Source organism: Trichomonas vaginalis, chromosome II (assembly GCF_026262505.1).
Source record: "Trichomonas vaginalis G3 chromosome II, whole genome shotgun sequence".
NCBI classification, from domain to species: Eukaryota; Parabasalia; order Trichomonadida; family Trichomonadidae; genus Trichomonas; species Trichomonas vaginalis.
Genome location: NC_067204.1, coordinates 420291 through 432539, shown reverse-complemented (window position 1 = coordinate 432539; position 12249 = coordinate 420291). Strand labels below are relative to the sequence as shown.

At 32.7% G+C, this 12249-nt stretch overlaps 5 protein-coding genes across 5 annotated transcripts, besides 6 other annotated features; 1 reads left to right on the top strand and 4 right to left on the bottom strand.

Annotated features, from left to right (window-relative positions):
- Positions 1–1612: part of a mobile genetic element that runs on past the window's edge.
- On the bottom strand, positions 12–374 carry TVAGG3_0460180 (uncharacterized protein; the record flags this gene model as incomplete). The annotated part of the gene is made up of 1 exon (XM_051235031.1): positions 12–374. One exon carries the CDS (start codon positions 372–374, stop codon positions 12–14), a length of 363 nt encoding a protein of 120 aa, XP_051092855.1.
- A 192-nt stretch (positions 1613–1804) lies between the features above and the next one.
- Positions 1805–1833: a mobile genetic element.
- Positions 1834–2181: 348 nt separating this feature from the next.
- Positions 2182–3019: a mobile genetic element.
- A 392-nt stretch (positions 3020–3411) lies between these two features.
- Positions 3412–3449: a mobile genetic element.
- A 716-nt stretch (positions 3450–4165) lies between these two features.
- Positions 4166–4543: a mobile genetic element.
- A 284-nt stretch (positions 4544–4827) lies between these two features.
- Positions 4828–12249: part of a mobile genetic element that runs on past the window's edge.
- TVAGG3_0460120 (uncharacterized protein) lies at positions 5036–5356 on the bottom strand (the record flags this gene model as incomplete). The annotated part of the gene is made up of 1 exon (XM_001296953.1): positions 5036–5356. One exon carries the CDS (start codon positions 5354–5356, stop codon positions 5036–5038), a length of 321 nt encoding a protein of 106 aa, XP_001296954.1.
- On the bottom strand, positions 5496–6023 carry TVAGG3_0460110 (protein of unknown function, DUF4107 family; the record flags this gene model as incomplete). The annotated part of the gene is made up of 1 exon (XM_001296954.1): positions 5496–6023. The coding sequence occupies one exon, from the start codon at positions 6021–6023 to the stop codon at positions 5496–5498; it is 528 nt and encodes a 175-aa protein (XP_001296955.1).
- TVAGG3_0460100 (uncharacterized protein) lies at positions 6249–7181 on the bottom strand (the record flags this gene model as incomplete). The annotated part of the gene is made up of 1 exon (XM_001296955.2): positions 6249–7181. The coding sequence occupies one exon, from the start codon at positions 7179–7181 to the stop codon at positions 6249–6251; it is 933 nt and encodes a 310-aa protein (XP_001296956.2).
- Positions 8453–8695, top strand: TVAGG3_0460090 (uncharacterized protein; the record flags this gene model as incomplete). Its single annotated transcript, XM_051235030.1, has 1 exon — positions 8453–8695. A coding segment is annotated over one exon (243 nt), but the record flags the coding sequence as incomplete, so codon positions are not given.

Genomic DNA, 12249 nt, shown 5'->3' with positions numbered 1-12249 from the left:
TATGTAAAAATCTAATGTCCGCCTAGTCTCTTACGTTTCCTGTTGAGTTCCATAGCATTCTTTAACTGGAGCTCATACATTCTGTTTCTCCTCTGGTAGAAAACATATTCTGGGTCAACTCCTGTGTTCGCGTCATCTGCATAAAGTTGTTTATATCCCACTTCAGGGTTTGTATAAAACTCTTTCCATCTCATATTTGCATACCATGGTGGCAAACCTAACGCAGCGTCATTTGACATGGCAGTTTGCATTTGTACATCTGTTGGCACTTGACCATAGTTTGCCATTGCAGTTTGTATTCTAACTTCATTTGGAATATTCTCTGGGTTTGGTTGTCCAGGTTGCTGTGCATTCGCTAAGTTCTGTGCGTCCATTTAATATTAGATAAAAATATCTCTTACGAGTACATATACTGAACATTTGCAGGCATTGGTTCATCTTCATATTCTCTGTACTTTTCTGCCACGTCAAATAAATAAATGACACAATGGAAAAAACCTAAAACAAGTAGTCCTATTTCAAACCACATTTACTTACTAATAAAATTTCTTTATTGTGACACTTTCTCCAGTTTATAGGACCTCTCTCATATTCTATCTTGTCATATATAAACTCATAGTCATGTATGTCCTCTAACCATCTCATAACAGTTTCCAAACCACTTTTATCGGATGTAAAGTAAAAGCATGGATGGTTATGTATAACGTCTAAAGTTTCTAAAGAGTCTCTCAAAGTCCAGTCTACTTGGTATTGAAAATCCCATGTGTTATAGAACGGCGGGTCCACTATAAAGAAAACATTTTCCTTGTCTTTATATTTTTCATACAACTCTGTCCAATGACATCTCACAAACTCTATACCCTCAATATATTTTTCTATGTCCTCTTTGAAAACATTTGTATAGTTAAGATATAAAACTTTTGACATAAGTGTTTCAATGTCATGAACTCTTATAGCACCACTATATAATAGTCTAGCAGATATACTATTCCAGTCTATATATTCTGCTTTTTTCAAAACCTCTCTCACAATATTTTTGTTATCTAATGGTATACGTTCCATCTTACCTATAGGTATCTTTTCTTTTAACTCTTTCAATATATTGTTTGTGTCTGGAATATGTTTGAGACGGTCCATATAGTTGTCGAAGTCATTGCATATAATCTTTGAGTCTGGGAATATTATATGGCACAAATGGGATATATAGAAACTTCCACCGAACAAATCTACAAATGTTAGACCATTCGGTAGTTTCTTAAGTTCTCTCAATATAATATCTTTACATCTACTCTTATTTCCAAAGAACGGTAACGGTGGTTTTGTAAAATTCATTTATATATAATAATAAAAAGGTTTTTACCCGAAAAGTGACAGAAAAGTGACAAAACATGAAAACATATATAATTTGTGAAAAGTGAAACAAAAAGTATCACCGGCTGGGGTTCGGTCCTCCTCTTGGGTCTTGGACAAAACTTTATATGGGCTAGAGGGCACGAAGTGCCTGGAAGGCCATCCCAAGAAAAAAAAAAAACATCTTCAGGGCTAGAGGGCACGAAGTGCCTGGAAGCCCCACTACCTTTTTTTTTTTTTTTTTTTTTTTAATAATTCATTAGAATATGATAATGCACATTGTAACAGAATAGAACAATCACCAAAATTTTTTTGAAATTATAAAATAAAAGTAAAAAGTATAAAGTAATCTAACCAAAAAAGATATTTAAAAGAATTTTGGAAAAAACAGAATAAGGATAATGATATTATTTTAGATACACAATCGATGTACTGAAGAATAATCCGGTAAAATGATGATATAAAATTAGATTATTTTACAAGTAGCTAAAAGAATAAAACTATAATATAAAATAAATGAAGTTTAATGAAACAATAAAGGTTAAATAAATAATAAAGATTTTTATTTTATATCAGTATTGAGAAGAAGTAACAGCTGACACTTGGTAGACAACTTCTTTATGTCTAGAAAATTCTATCTTGCCTTTTATTTTTTTCTCGCTGTGAAACGTATTCGGTCATTTTTTTAAAAATTAATTTTTTGTTAGAGATAAGAGCTAAAACTCGGTAAACAACTTCTTTATGTCTAGAAAATTCTATCTTGCCTTTTATTTTTTTCTCGCTGTGAAACGTATTCGGTCTTTTTTTTAAAAATTAATTTTTTGTTAGAGATAAGAGCTAAAACTCGGTAAACAACTTCTTTATGTCTAGAAAATTCTATCTTGCCTTTTATTTTTTTCTCGCTGTGAAACGTATTCGGTCTTTTTTTTAAAAATTAATTTTTTGTTAGAGATAAGAGCTAAAACTCGGTAAACAACTTCTTATGTCTAGAAAATTCTATCTTGCCTTTTATTTTTTTTCTCGCTGTGAAACGTATTCGGTCATTTTTTTTAAAAATTAATTTTTTGTTAGAGATAAGAGCTAAAACTTTGCAGACAATTCCCCCATGTCTAGCAAATTTAACATTCGTCTCCCATTTTTATATATTTGGTTTAGAATGTTCGAAATGCGTAATATGGTCATTAATATTAATTGAAAAGAACCTTGAATTAATTCAATCTGATCTCACAAAATATTTTAAATTACAAACTTTGTAGTTTGAATAGATAATTAGTATTAAACTCAAATAACTAGTTTATTTTTGAATAAAAATTATTTGAATTTATTCAATTTTGTGAATTTTCCTTCAGAAATCAAGTTTAAATATCTTATTTGCCATATAATTATAAATACAATGAAACATATTCGAAATTGAAAAGAATGACTTTTTCTGTTCTTTCAATCATTCAATTTGAATTTTGCAATATTGGATTTCTCATTGAATAGCTATTAAAAACAACAAGCAATTTAACTTACATTCAAATTTATTTGTGTTATATTCAATCTTCTCAAAACTTATAATTTTCGGCTATAGCATGATTCTATGCTATATAATATAATAAACCTATAATAGTATCATTCTTTCAATTATTTGAAGAGAAAACCGAAAAAATCTATTTTCGGTCTATAACAATCAGACAAAGATATCGAGATGATTGACGAAATGTAGACAAAATGCATAGCACTATAAACATCAATTTATGATGGAAAAGCTTACTATTGTTTGAATAACACTACATTGACATTTGACAAATTGAAGGACGAATTGTAAAAAATTGAAAATTTCTTGAAGATAATGCATCCAATAGGATGAACAAAAATATATTTTAATTGCGCCGTATATCTTTATGAAATGTATGATTTTTATTGTAAAAAATTTTGATTTCATATACCAACAATTCTGAATTTCGAAAATAATTATCTTACTGTTTGTCAAAATTCAGTTTTGAAAGATCGATTGGTCAAAAGAATACGTAATAAATTATAAAGCATTTCATGTTTATATTCGATTCTAGAGGGTATTGTTGTAAACAGAAATTCATCAAAAGTGACACCTCAGAAAAGCTAAAATATTGAATTTTTGGAACTTTTGATAGAGCACGTTTTTAAATATTAATTAAAGTAAATGTATATTTTGTAAAGATTCTTTTTAATAAAAAAATAAAATTTTGAAGAAGAACACAAAATCTTCTGAAAAATAATATCACATAAACTCATATTATTTTCTAATATATAACTATTTTATATAAAAATCAAATTCAATGATCTTAAAAGCGAAGGATAAACCTCAAAATTTACGAATATAATGAGTGGGAATATAATGCTTATCTATCATAAAACCATATGAAATATCAATTTTTGCTTTACGCCTAATTTTTGACGACAATTAGCAAAAAATGTTAAATGTTAACACTCAGTCCATTTGAATATGAAAAATAAAATTGACTTTGATTAAATGTTTTTATTTATCATGCAATTCTTCTTGCGACCAAAGATTTGAATAAAAGTTCAAAAAATAAGATAGCTTAAAAAATAATATACGGTAGTGTTTACTAATAGATGAATAGTATATAAATTCTATTAAAATGGATTTGATCCAAAAAATATATAAAATTTGATCATAAATAAAATTGTTTAGTGGTCATTTAAAATGATGTAATTATTCAAATTTTGCTAAGACCCATTCGTCTTTGATATATAACTCCCATTTTTGCATTTCTGGCTCGTACCAAAATTTTGAAACTTCGAATAATTCGTTAGGAGTCTAATTACTATTCGTTTTTGGATTAATATCGAGAGATAAATGTGGTGTATTGTTGTATTTTTCAATGAACTGCTGAACTGAGTCCTTGATTTGTTGAATATCATCCAACTCGTCTGGCAAAAACTTTTCTCAGCTTGGCCACAGGCGCTCCACCTTGCCGTTCTGTCTTGGCATATACGGCAAGTTGTGCTTCCAAACTATTACGTTTTCCTGCATAATCTGGCCGAATTCACCGCGGTTTTCACCGCCGTTATCGGTCCAGATGCAGTAAGGAATAAACTCCTCTAAAAGTTTTCTTAAAACCTTCGCTGTTGAGTTGGAAGACTTGTTTTTCAATAATTTAGTTTTGAGAACTTTACGTGTCATATCATCCAATATGGCAAAAAATGGAAAAGAAACATTACCGTGAAGGTAATGAATATCGCAGTGCCATATCAAATTCTTTGATATGGCACGATATTTGGTAGGTGGATCTGCTGGTTTGTAATCTCTTTTTGAAGATAAACCTGATTCCATCATAAATTTTTCCACTTGATGATGCTTTATTTTTTGTAAATTGTCAAAAATTTGATCTTTTGTCAAATCTTCTATATTTTCAAATTCTTTTGCAATTTCTTCTTTTTCTTTCTCACAATCGGGATTTTGAGCAATATTAGTTAGTATGGGTAAGTCGTGTACTGAGGCACTGCGCGCCTCCATACACCACTTAGCGGTTTTGACACTTTACAAAACTGTTAACGTATATTTTACAACACAAACGACAACACTAACTTAACCTTAAATATTTACAAAGCCGCCAACCACTTCACCTCACTAACGACATCGCTAACGACGTCACTAATGAAAAAATAAACGTTCTCACTAACGTTCCCACTAATGTTCTCACTTACAAAAGTATTGCAACTCCTCCCATTGCTGTGCTTCACATAACAGCTCATAATCTTCTGACTCACTTTCTTCTTCATATAGGTCAAAATCACTGTCATAGTTTATACCTGTAAGTTTTGACAAAGCTAATGAAACACGTTTACCGTTTGTATCGTATGCTTGTATAAACTTTCCATTCTTCATTCCTTCATAAACGCTCAAACTAACTTTACCCTTTCTCCCTCGTATCTGATAGAATGTATTTTCACGAGGAACGAAGAACAAATTCTTGAACTCATGACCGTTGTAGTTTGTTATCTCAATAGTTTTCGTCATTTATATAAAAATAAAATAAAAAATAAACTTAAAAATAAATGATATCACCACCCTCACACGTATGAAAACATCCATTTAAATTTAGGTGAATTGGTGAGATCTCACCTCTTTTTTCACCTGTTTTTTCACCCTGTTGAATTCATTGTTTTATAACTCTCTTCCTTGGTTTCTTTTTAGTTGCTTTCTTCACATCTGTCTCCAGCTTAACTGTCTTTCTTCTTCGTCCGTAATGATACCAGTTACTTCCACCAGTCAATGGGTCAAATGGTCTTTCGTAAGGGTTTCCATACATTCCATAGGGACCATACGGAAGAACTACTGGTGGAGAAGAAACATTTTCTTTAGTTCCATCGAATCTATTTAAATGCATTGTTTCACCTTTCATCTGGTCATTAAAGTCTTTTGCGTGTTTTGCAAACTCATCGTCCTTTCCTAAAGCATTTTCTGACTCAGTCGCAACCAAATTGGATGCTTTATTTATGAGCCCTATTTTATTTAATCTTAACTTCTTTGCAACCCAGCCTCCAATCTTTCCTTTATTTGCGTCTAATGTCTTCGAAACCCTTCCTCCACTCATTTTATTTACTGCGTCATAAGCTCCAAGTGCTTTTGCTCCAAATGCTAATGCTTTTGTTCCCATTGCGCCTAAAGCTGCCCAAGCTACCATTTACACCATATTAAAATCATCTCTCTTCAATATTATCTCATAAAAGTTCTCGTTACTGGAGAAAGTCAATGAAACATAAACATTCTCACGGGCTTCGCCTTCACCGCTTTGCGGTCTATCTAACTTCTATCTTATATCATCTATACGCTTCAAAATGTCCGAACAATTGCTAACATCTTCTACAACAGTTATTTCATCATGAATGACCTTCAAGAACAAGCTCATTTAATATGCAATTAAAATCATTTCAATAATGAGTCCATCCTTTCCGTCTTTGGGTAGCACAACATCTTTCATTGAAGAAGGTTCAACAAGTCTTATATTAAACTTACTGACAAAGTTTGTTATACTATAATGCTTCGGCGGCAAATACATATAGTTTGAAAGACATAATATAGATTCTTCAGCAAATTCACTTATACTGGATTTTATAACAATGTTCTCACGAGACCAAATACCACCAATTGACAATCTTGTAAGCAATCCTGCTGAACCTTCTACTGTAAATGTCGATGGTAACATTCCACGAAGGTCATCTATTGACATCGTTGAGTCACTGTATTTAAATATTTTCTTAAAGCAATCGTCATTATCTAACCATGCAATAGCTTTGAAGTTTTCATTCGAATACACATCTGCTTCATTAAATGTAAAACCTGACTTCTTTGCAGAGACGATTTTAAAATCTATTGCATTTGTTTCAAAATTATATGCTATGGTAACTTCTGAAGGTAATGGATGTCCTTCCGCAGTCAGTTGTTCTCTCACTACCGTTTGAAGCTTTGTATTAAAAACTTTCATGTCATCTCCTGTATCTAAGTTCACATACACAGCAACAGGGAAACTATCTTGCTTCTTTGTTTCATCATTATACCTCAAAACATTAAAGTTCTTCAATAATATTGTTCTTCCTGCTGGAATACTTCGAACCTGTCTGATTTCAATAGCTTTCTCACCTCCTACATACTCTACCCAGTGTCTTGGATATTCATAAGTATACTGACTTTCTTGAATTTTGGTTGGTTTCATCATAACATGTTCATAGTATATCTTTATACTCTTGTCAGTTAGACTCGGTGCTATGTTCTGAATATTTCTGACTTGCATTTTTAATGGAGATAAAATGAAGCATTTAATACATGACGTAGATGAAGACATGAATGAAACTACAGACAAACTTAACTCTTCTCTCATTCTTCCTTTCAGTAAGGACTATGAGTTCTGTTCAAATGGTGTGTATTTCTATTGTGGAAAGATGGGTTCAGGTAAGACATTTAACCTCATTCGTCATATATCATAACAGAATTTAGGTCAAGATTCATATTATGACCAAATCATTATATCAGCAACTTCAGACTCTATGGACTCAACAGCGAAAACATTTATGTCAAAAGTTCAAGCCTCTGTCGTTAAAGTTCCAGACAGTGAACTCATTGAATTTCTTCAACGTTACATTCGACGTAAGAGGAAATATTATGCTATCGTTGAATTTATACAGTCAGGAATGCAAAAGACTTCTGAGGAGATGGAAAGAATTATTGACAAACACCACTTACGTCAATACTCAGGAGTTTACGATATGAAACGACTTACAAACTACATTCTGTCAAAACTTTCAAAATACCCCTTCAAAAAGTATCCTTCAAACACTCTGCTCGTTTGTGACGACTTCGCCGGAAAAGGTTTAGTGTCAAAGCCTGACTCACCATTAGCTAACATCATTACTAAAGTCAGACATTACCATTTAACTGTAGCAATACTTATGCAAACATGGCGTTTTCTTGCTTTAAACATAAAGCGTCTCATAACTGACTTCGTTATCTTTCAAGGTTTCTCACGCTATGACATTGAACTCATTTGGAAACAGTCAGGTATAACATTACCTTTTGAAGAAATTTGGGAAGCATATAAGTCTCTCATCTCTCCTCGTTCATACCTTGAGATTCATATCATGACTAATACCATTAAAGTCAAAAATATTCCATGGGAACGACCAACATTGTTTTAAAGTTTAACCTTCAATTGACTGATGGTAAACAAATTCCATGCATCTCTGTCGCCATTTCTGTTAATATTTTTGCTGTCATTCATATCATCCACTTCTCCATCCGTTAACTTTTGAGGATATGCGTTAGAATAGCTGTTCTTAAATGAAGGCTTTTCACCTTTGAGAGCATAAACTCTATAACTTTCTGCATACTTTAGTTTGAACTCCTGAGCCATCATTGACATAAATTTTTATAGGCTTCCACCCTTTGTTCATGTTCCTGCTTCTTCCCTTAGCTCTTTTGTTCAGTAGTTCTACATCTTTATACACAGCACCTGTCTCAGTGAATTCAACAATATTTTCATTCGTTAGCTTTACATTCAAACCCTTGTCGAGTATATTGTTCATTTCATACATATAAAAGGTTTTTATTCTATATGAAATGAGAAGCAAATCCATCTTAGCTGGTGCCGTTAATGTTCCAATTGAACCAACATCAAATGTTGACTCACGAACGACAAACAATATTGTCATAAAGAACTATAGTTCGGAGTGTTTGAAAGAAAAAGAACCAGAACTTAAGTCGGGACCTTCGGTCTTGGAGCATGGCGCCGTGAATTTAAACTCAGCTTCAAACGCTAACGCTACATCAGATGTTAAGTTAGAGTATCCACCATTAGACCAAATTCTTTCAAGAGAAGCCAACGACAACCCTTACACAAATGTTCAAACAAATCCTTCAGATAACGTAGACCATTACCTTCTTCAGTTATACCAAACTATCTTACTCAAAGACGATAAGAAGCTTTTGACAAATCTTATAAGCAAGAACCAAATAATTCTAACAAAGGAGGACCTTGAAAATGTTATATCACGAATAACAGGGAAACAATGTGTCATTGACTATCTCGACCCTGAAATCGAATGCTGTGGTCAAACTCCACTATTCATGAAAATAGGTAACATCCGCATCATTGAAACACCAGGTACTCCAGGAGTTGAGTTTAAGTATAAATATTCAAACGAGTATACAAAACTATCTACTTACTATAAGCTTTGTTTGAAATATGTTTTAGTAAATTAAAGCAATTTGTAATATCTATCCAAAACTTCTTCAACAGTATCGAACTCATCTTCATAATGCAAACCTAATCTTATTGACTTGGTGCAGTTTTCACTAACACAATATTTTTCTGTTCTCTTGACTGACATAACTAACTCATTTGTTTCATCAAACAGCAAACAAAAGTTCATGACCTAATACATAAATTCATACTTTATATTTTTAGCTCTGAGTTCTCTTGTAAGCTGTTGCATTTAATTTTTCTAAAAAGTCAACTTCAACAGTCATTCGCACTGGTGCCTTCAGTTCTACCGGCTCGCCCTGAAAGTCAACTAGTCTGAATTGCATATCTTTCAAATTGTGAGGGCTAATGCGAACCCATTTACCTAAATGAGTTACTATGACAGGAACGTTTGGAATGAACATTGAATTTACTTCATAACAGAAAGACTTATATTCTACTGAACCTTTACTATTAACTCCTGAAATGCCTGTGACATTAGCTATTTTAGACTCAATGTATAAACAATTGCCATAACATACGTATGGAACAGATTTCATCTCAATCGTTTTGTCAACACTTTTCAAAGGTAGTTGCATATGGTATGCTCCCAGAAGCAATTGAACTCTATGACTCATTCGTGTTATCTTGAACTCTTTCTTGCTACTGAACTTCAATGTTCCCTCAGAAGAGAGTTCGACATCTATGTTGCCAATAGTTTCTTCATTTATGAGAGTATCTATGACTCCAGCAATTTTATCTATTCTGTACTCGGCTCTGTTAGGAAATGTTATAACACTTCTTTTGTCATCTATTTCAATCTCTATGAAATCTGTTTCATCTGTTATGACAAAAGTTGCGATAGTATTAAAGTCAACAACTCTGAAAGCAAGCGCTTCATTCTGAAGACCTAAGTTTGTTTGAAGCTTTACTGTTCCATATTCGTTTGGGTCTGTACTTTGCAAATAGAACAACATTTTATTCTTATTAAAATATGACTATTGCTGCATATGCGTATGAAACAAATGAAGCAAGAAGAGCACATGAACTAGTAACGAAAACTCAACTTTAACCATTGAAGGCAATGATTTAGTCATTGACGATGGAAAGACTAAAAAAGTCATTGATTTCGATACTTTTAACACTTAATGACCCATTCATTACAATAAGTAAAGTTCCTATCATAAATGATGGAACGGTGCAATTATAAATTCTACAGTAGATGCCTCATTAGTGAAAGTACTGAATGTTCTCATTGAATTGTTTAAAGAGCTTTCGATTTGACGACAACATTAAATGCCTAAAGAATTTAGTCATGAATGAGAAACAAATTCTCGGCGTTGCTGGTAGCAGTAATGATGTACACCTTATGACATTAGAATATTATAAGAACATAAAGATGAACTGAAAGGAGAGAAGGGTGACACCGGACCTCAAGGACCACAAGGAATACAAGGAATACAAGGAATACAAGGAATACAAGGACCTCAAGGCGAAACGGTTTGGATGGAAAGGATGGAAAGGATGGAAAAACTGCTAAATCATGGATATGGGACCTTATAAATACTGGTTTAACAGCTGCTTCATATGGAGTTCTTCAATACCAAATCGGAAAGATATGGGCAGTACTTGGTGAACAAGTTTTAGATGACGTTAAAAATGCTTTGAACTTCATTTCAAATGGTTCGGATACTATTAAAACTTTATCTGGTTGGATGCAAGAAACAAGGAGTCAAATAGATACTGTAAGACGTATAGCAAACAATGCACGTACGGGATTGGATACTTTACGAGAAGCACAAAATACACTAAAGGAAGCAAATGATATTCTTGGCTCAGTATCAGACATGCATGAAGATTGGCTTAAAGGTATTGACAAATCTTTAAAAAAATCACAGTCAGTCTATTGCTGACTACAAGAAAAGTATAGATTTTTTACATAGTGCTATGGACGTACATGATGGAAGCATAAGGAACTTACTTAATGCTAACAATAACTTACCAGGAACTATTAAAGCATTTATAAAGTCCTTTGTAAAACCTGGTGCTCTAACATTTAGGTCTTTGAGAGCAAGAGCATTGAAGTCAAGAGATGCAGAAACTCCAACAGAACCTACAGAAGGAACTGAAACAACAGAAACTCCAGAAGAACACCAAAACCAACAGCTAATGAAATATTGTTCGAATATTTTCCAAGGTACTCTGTTCTCATTGCATACATTCAAGAAATACTTAAGAAAGCAGACTTGACTTTAGGAGATGATGAAAGTTCTGTATATCTTTCGTTCCAGTTTCAAATAGCAGAACTTTTGAACAGATATGCTTAATGTATGACAACATCTCTGATTTCACAAGATATGATGACGACCATGACCCGAACACGGTGAAGAAGAAGTTTTACAAACATCCATTAAGACAGAAAGGTTTTAACTCAAAGTCTCATTATTGACACCAAAGATGGCGAAGTGGACGTTCTTCAAGAGCTGAAGAAAAATACTTCTCGGAGGTGGTGGTAGGCATGAACTTGAAATAAATGAGATAGAAGAGAAATTAGCCGAAAAAGCAGATAAAGAACATAAACACAATATCTCCGATATAAATGAACTTCAAGCTACATTAAATAGTAAAGCGGACAAAAATGAACTTGACGCAATGAAGAAAGTTTTGAAATCTCATAAACACAATATCTCCGATATAAATGAACTTCAAGCTACATTAAATAGTAAAGCGGACAAGAACCACGTTCATTATATAACTTCAGACGAACAGATTATAACGGACTACCATGGATATTTAACACGAAGTGAAGAAGTGAAGACGAAAAATGTTAATGAAAGAAGATATAAATACATTCGTGCTAAAGGTTATGACATACACTGTACTGTACAGTATGACACAGGTATAGCACCACAATCATTTGGTTATACCGGTGAAATTTATGCCTCTACTTTCAATGTTAACGGTGTATTAGTTGAACCAAGATTTACTTTGAGAGTTAAGTCAAAAATAACTTTTGAAGATGCTATTAAAAGTAAAGCGGACAAAAATGAACTTGACGCAACGAACAAAGTTTTGAAATCTCATAAACACAATATCTCCGATATAAATGAACTACCATCAATGTTAGATAAGAAAGCAGACAAAAACCATACACATAAATCCTTCACTACTGTTA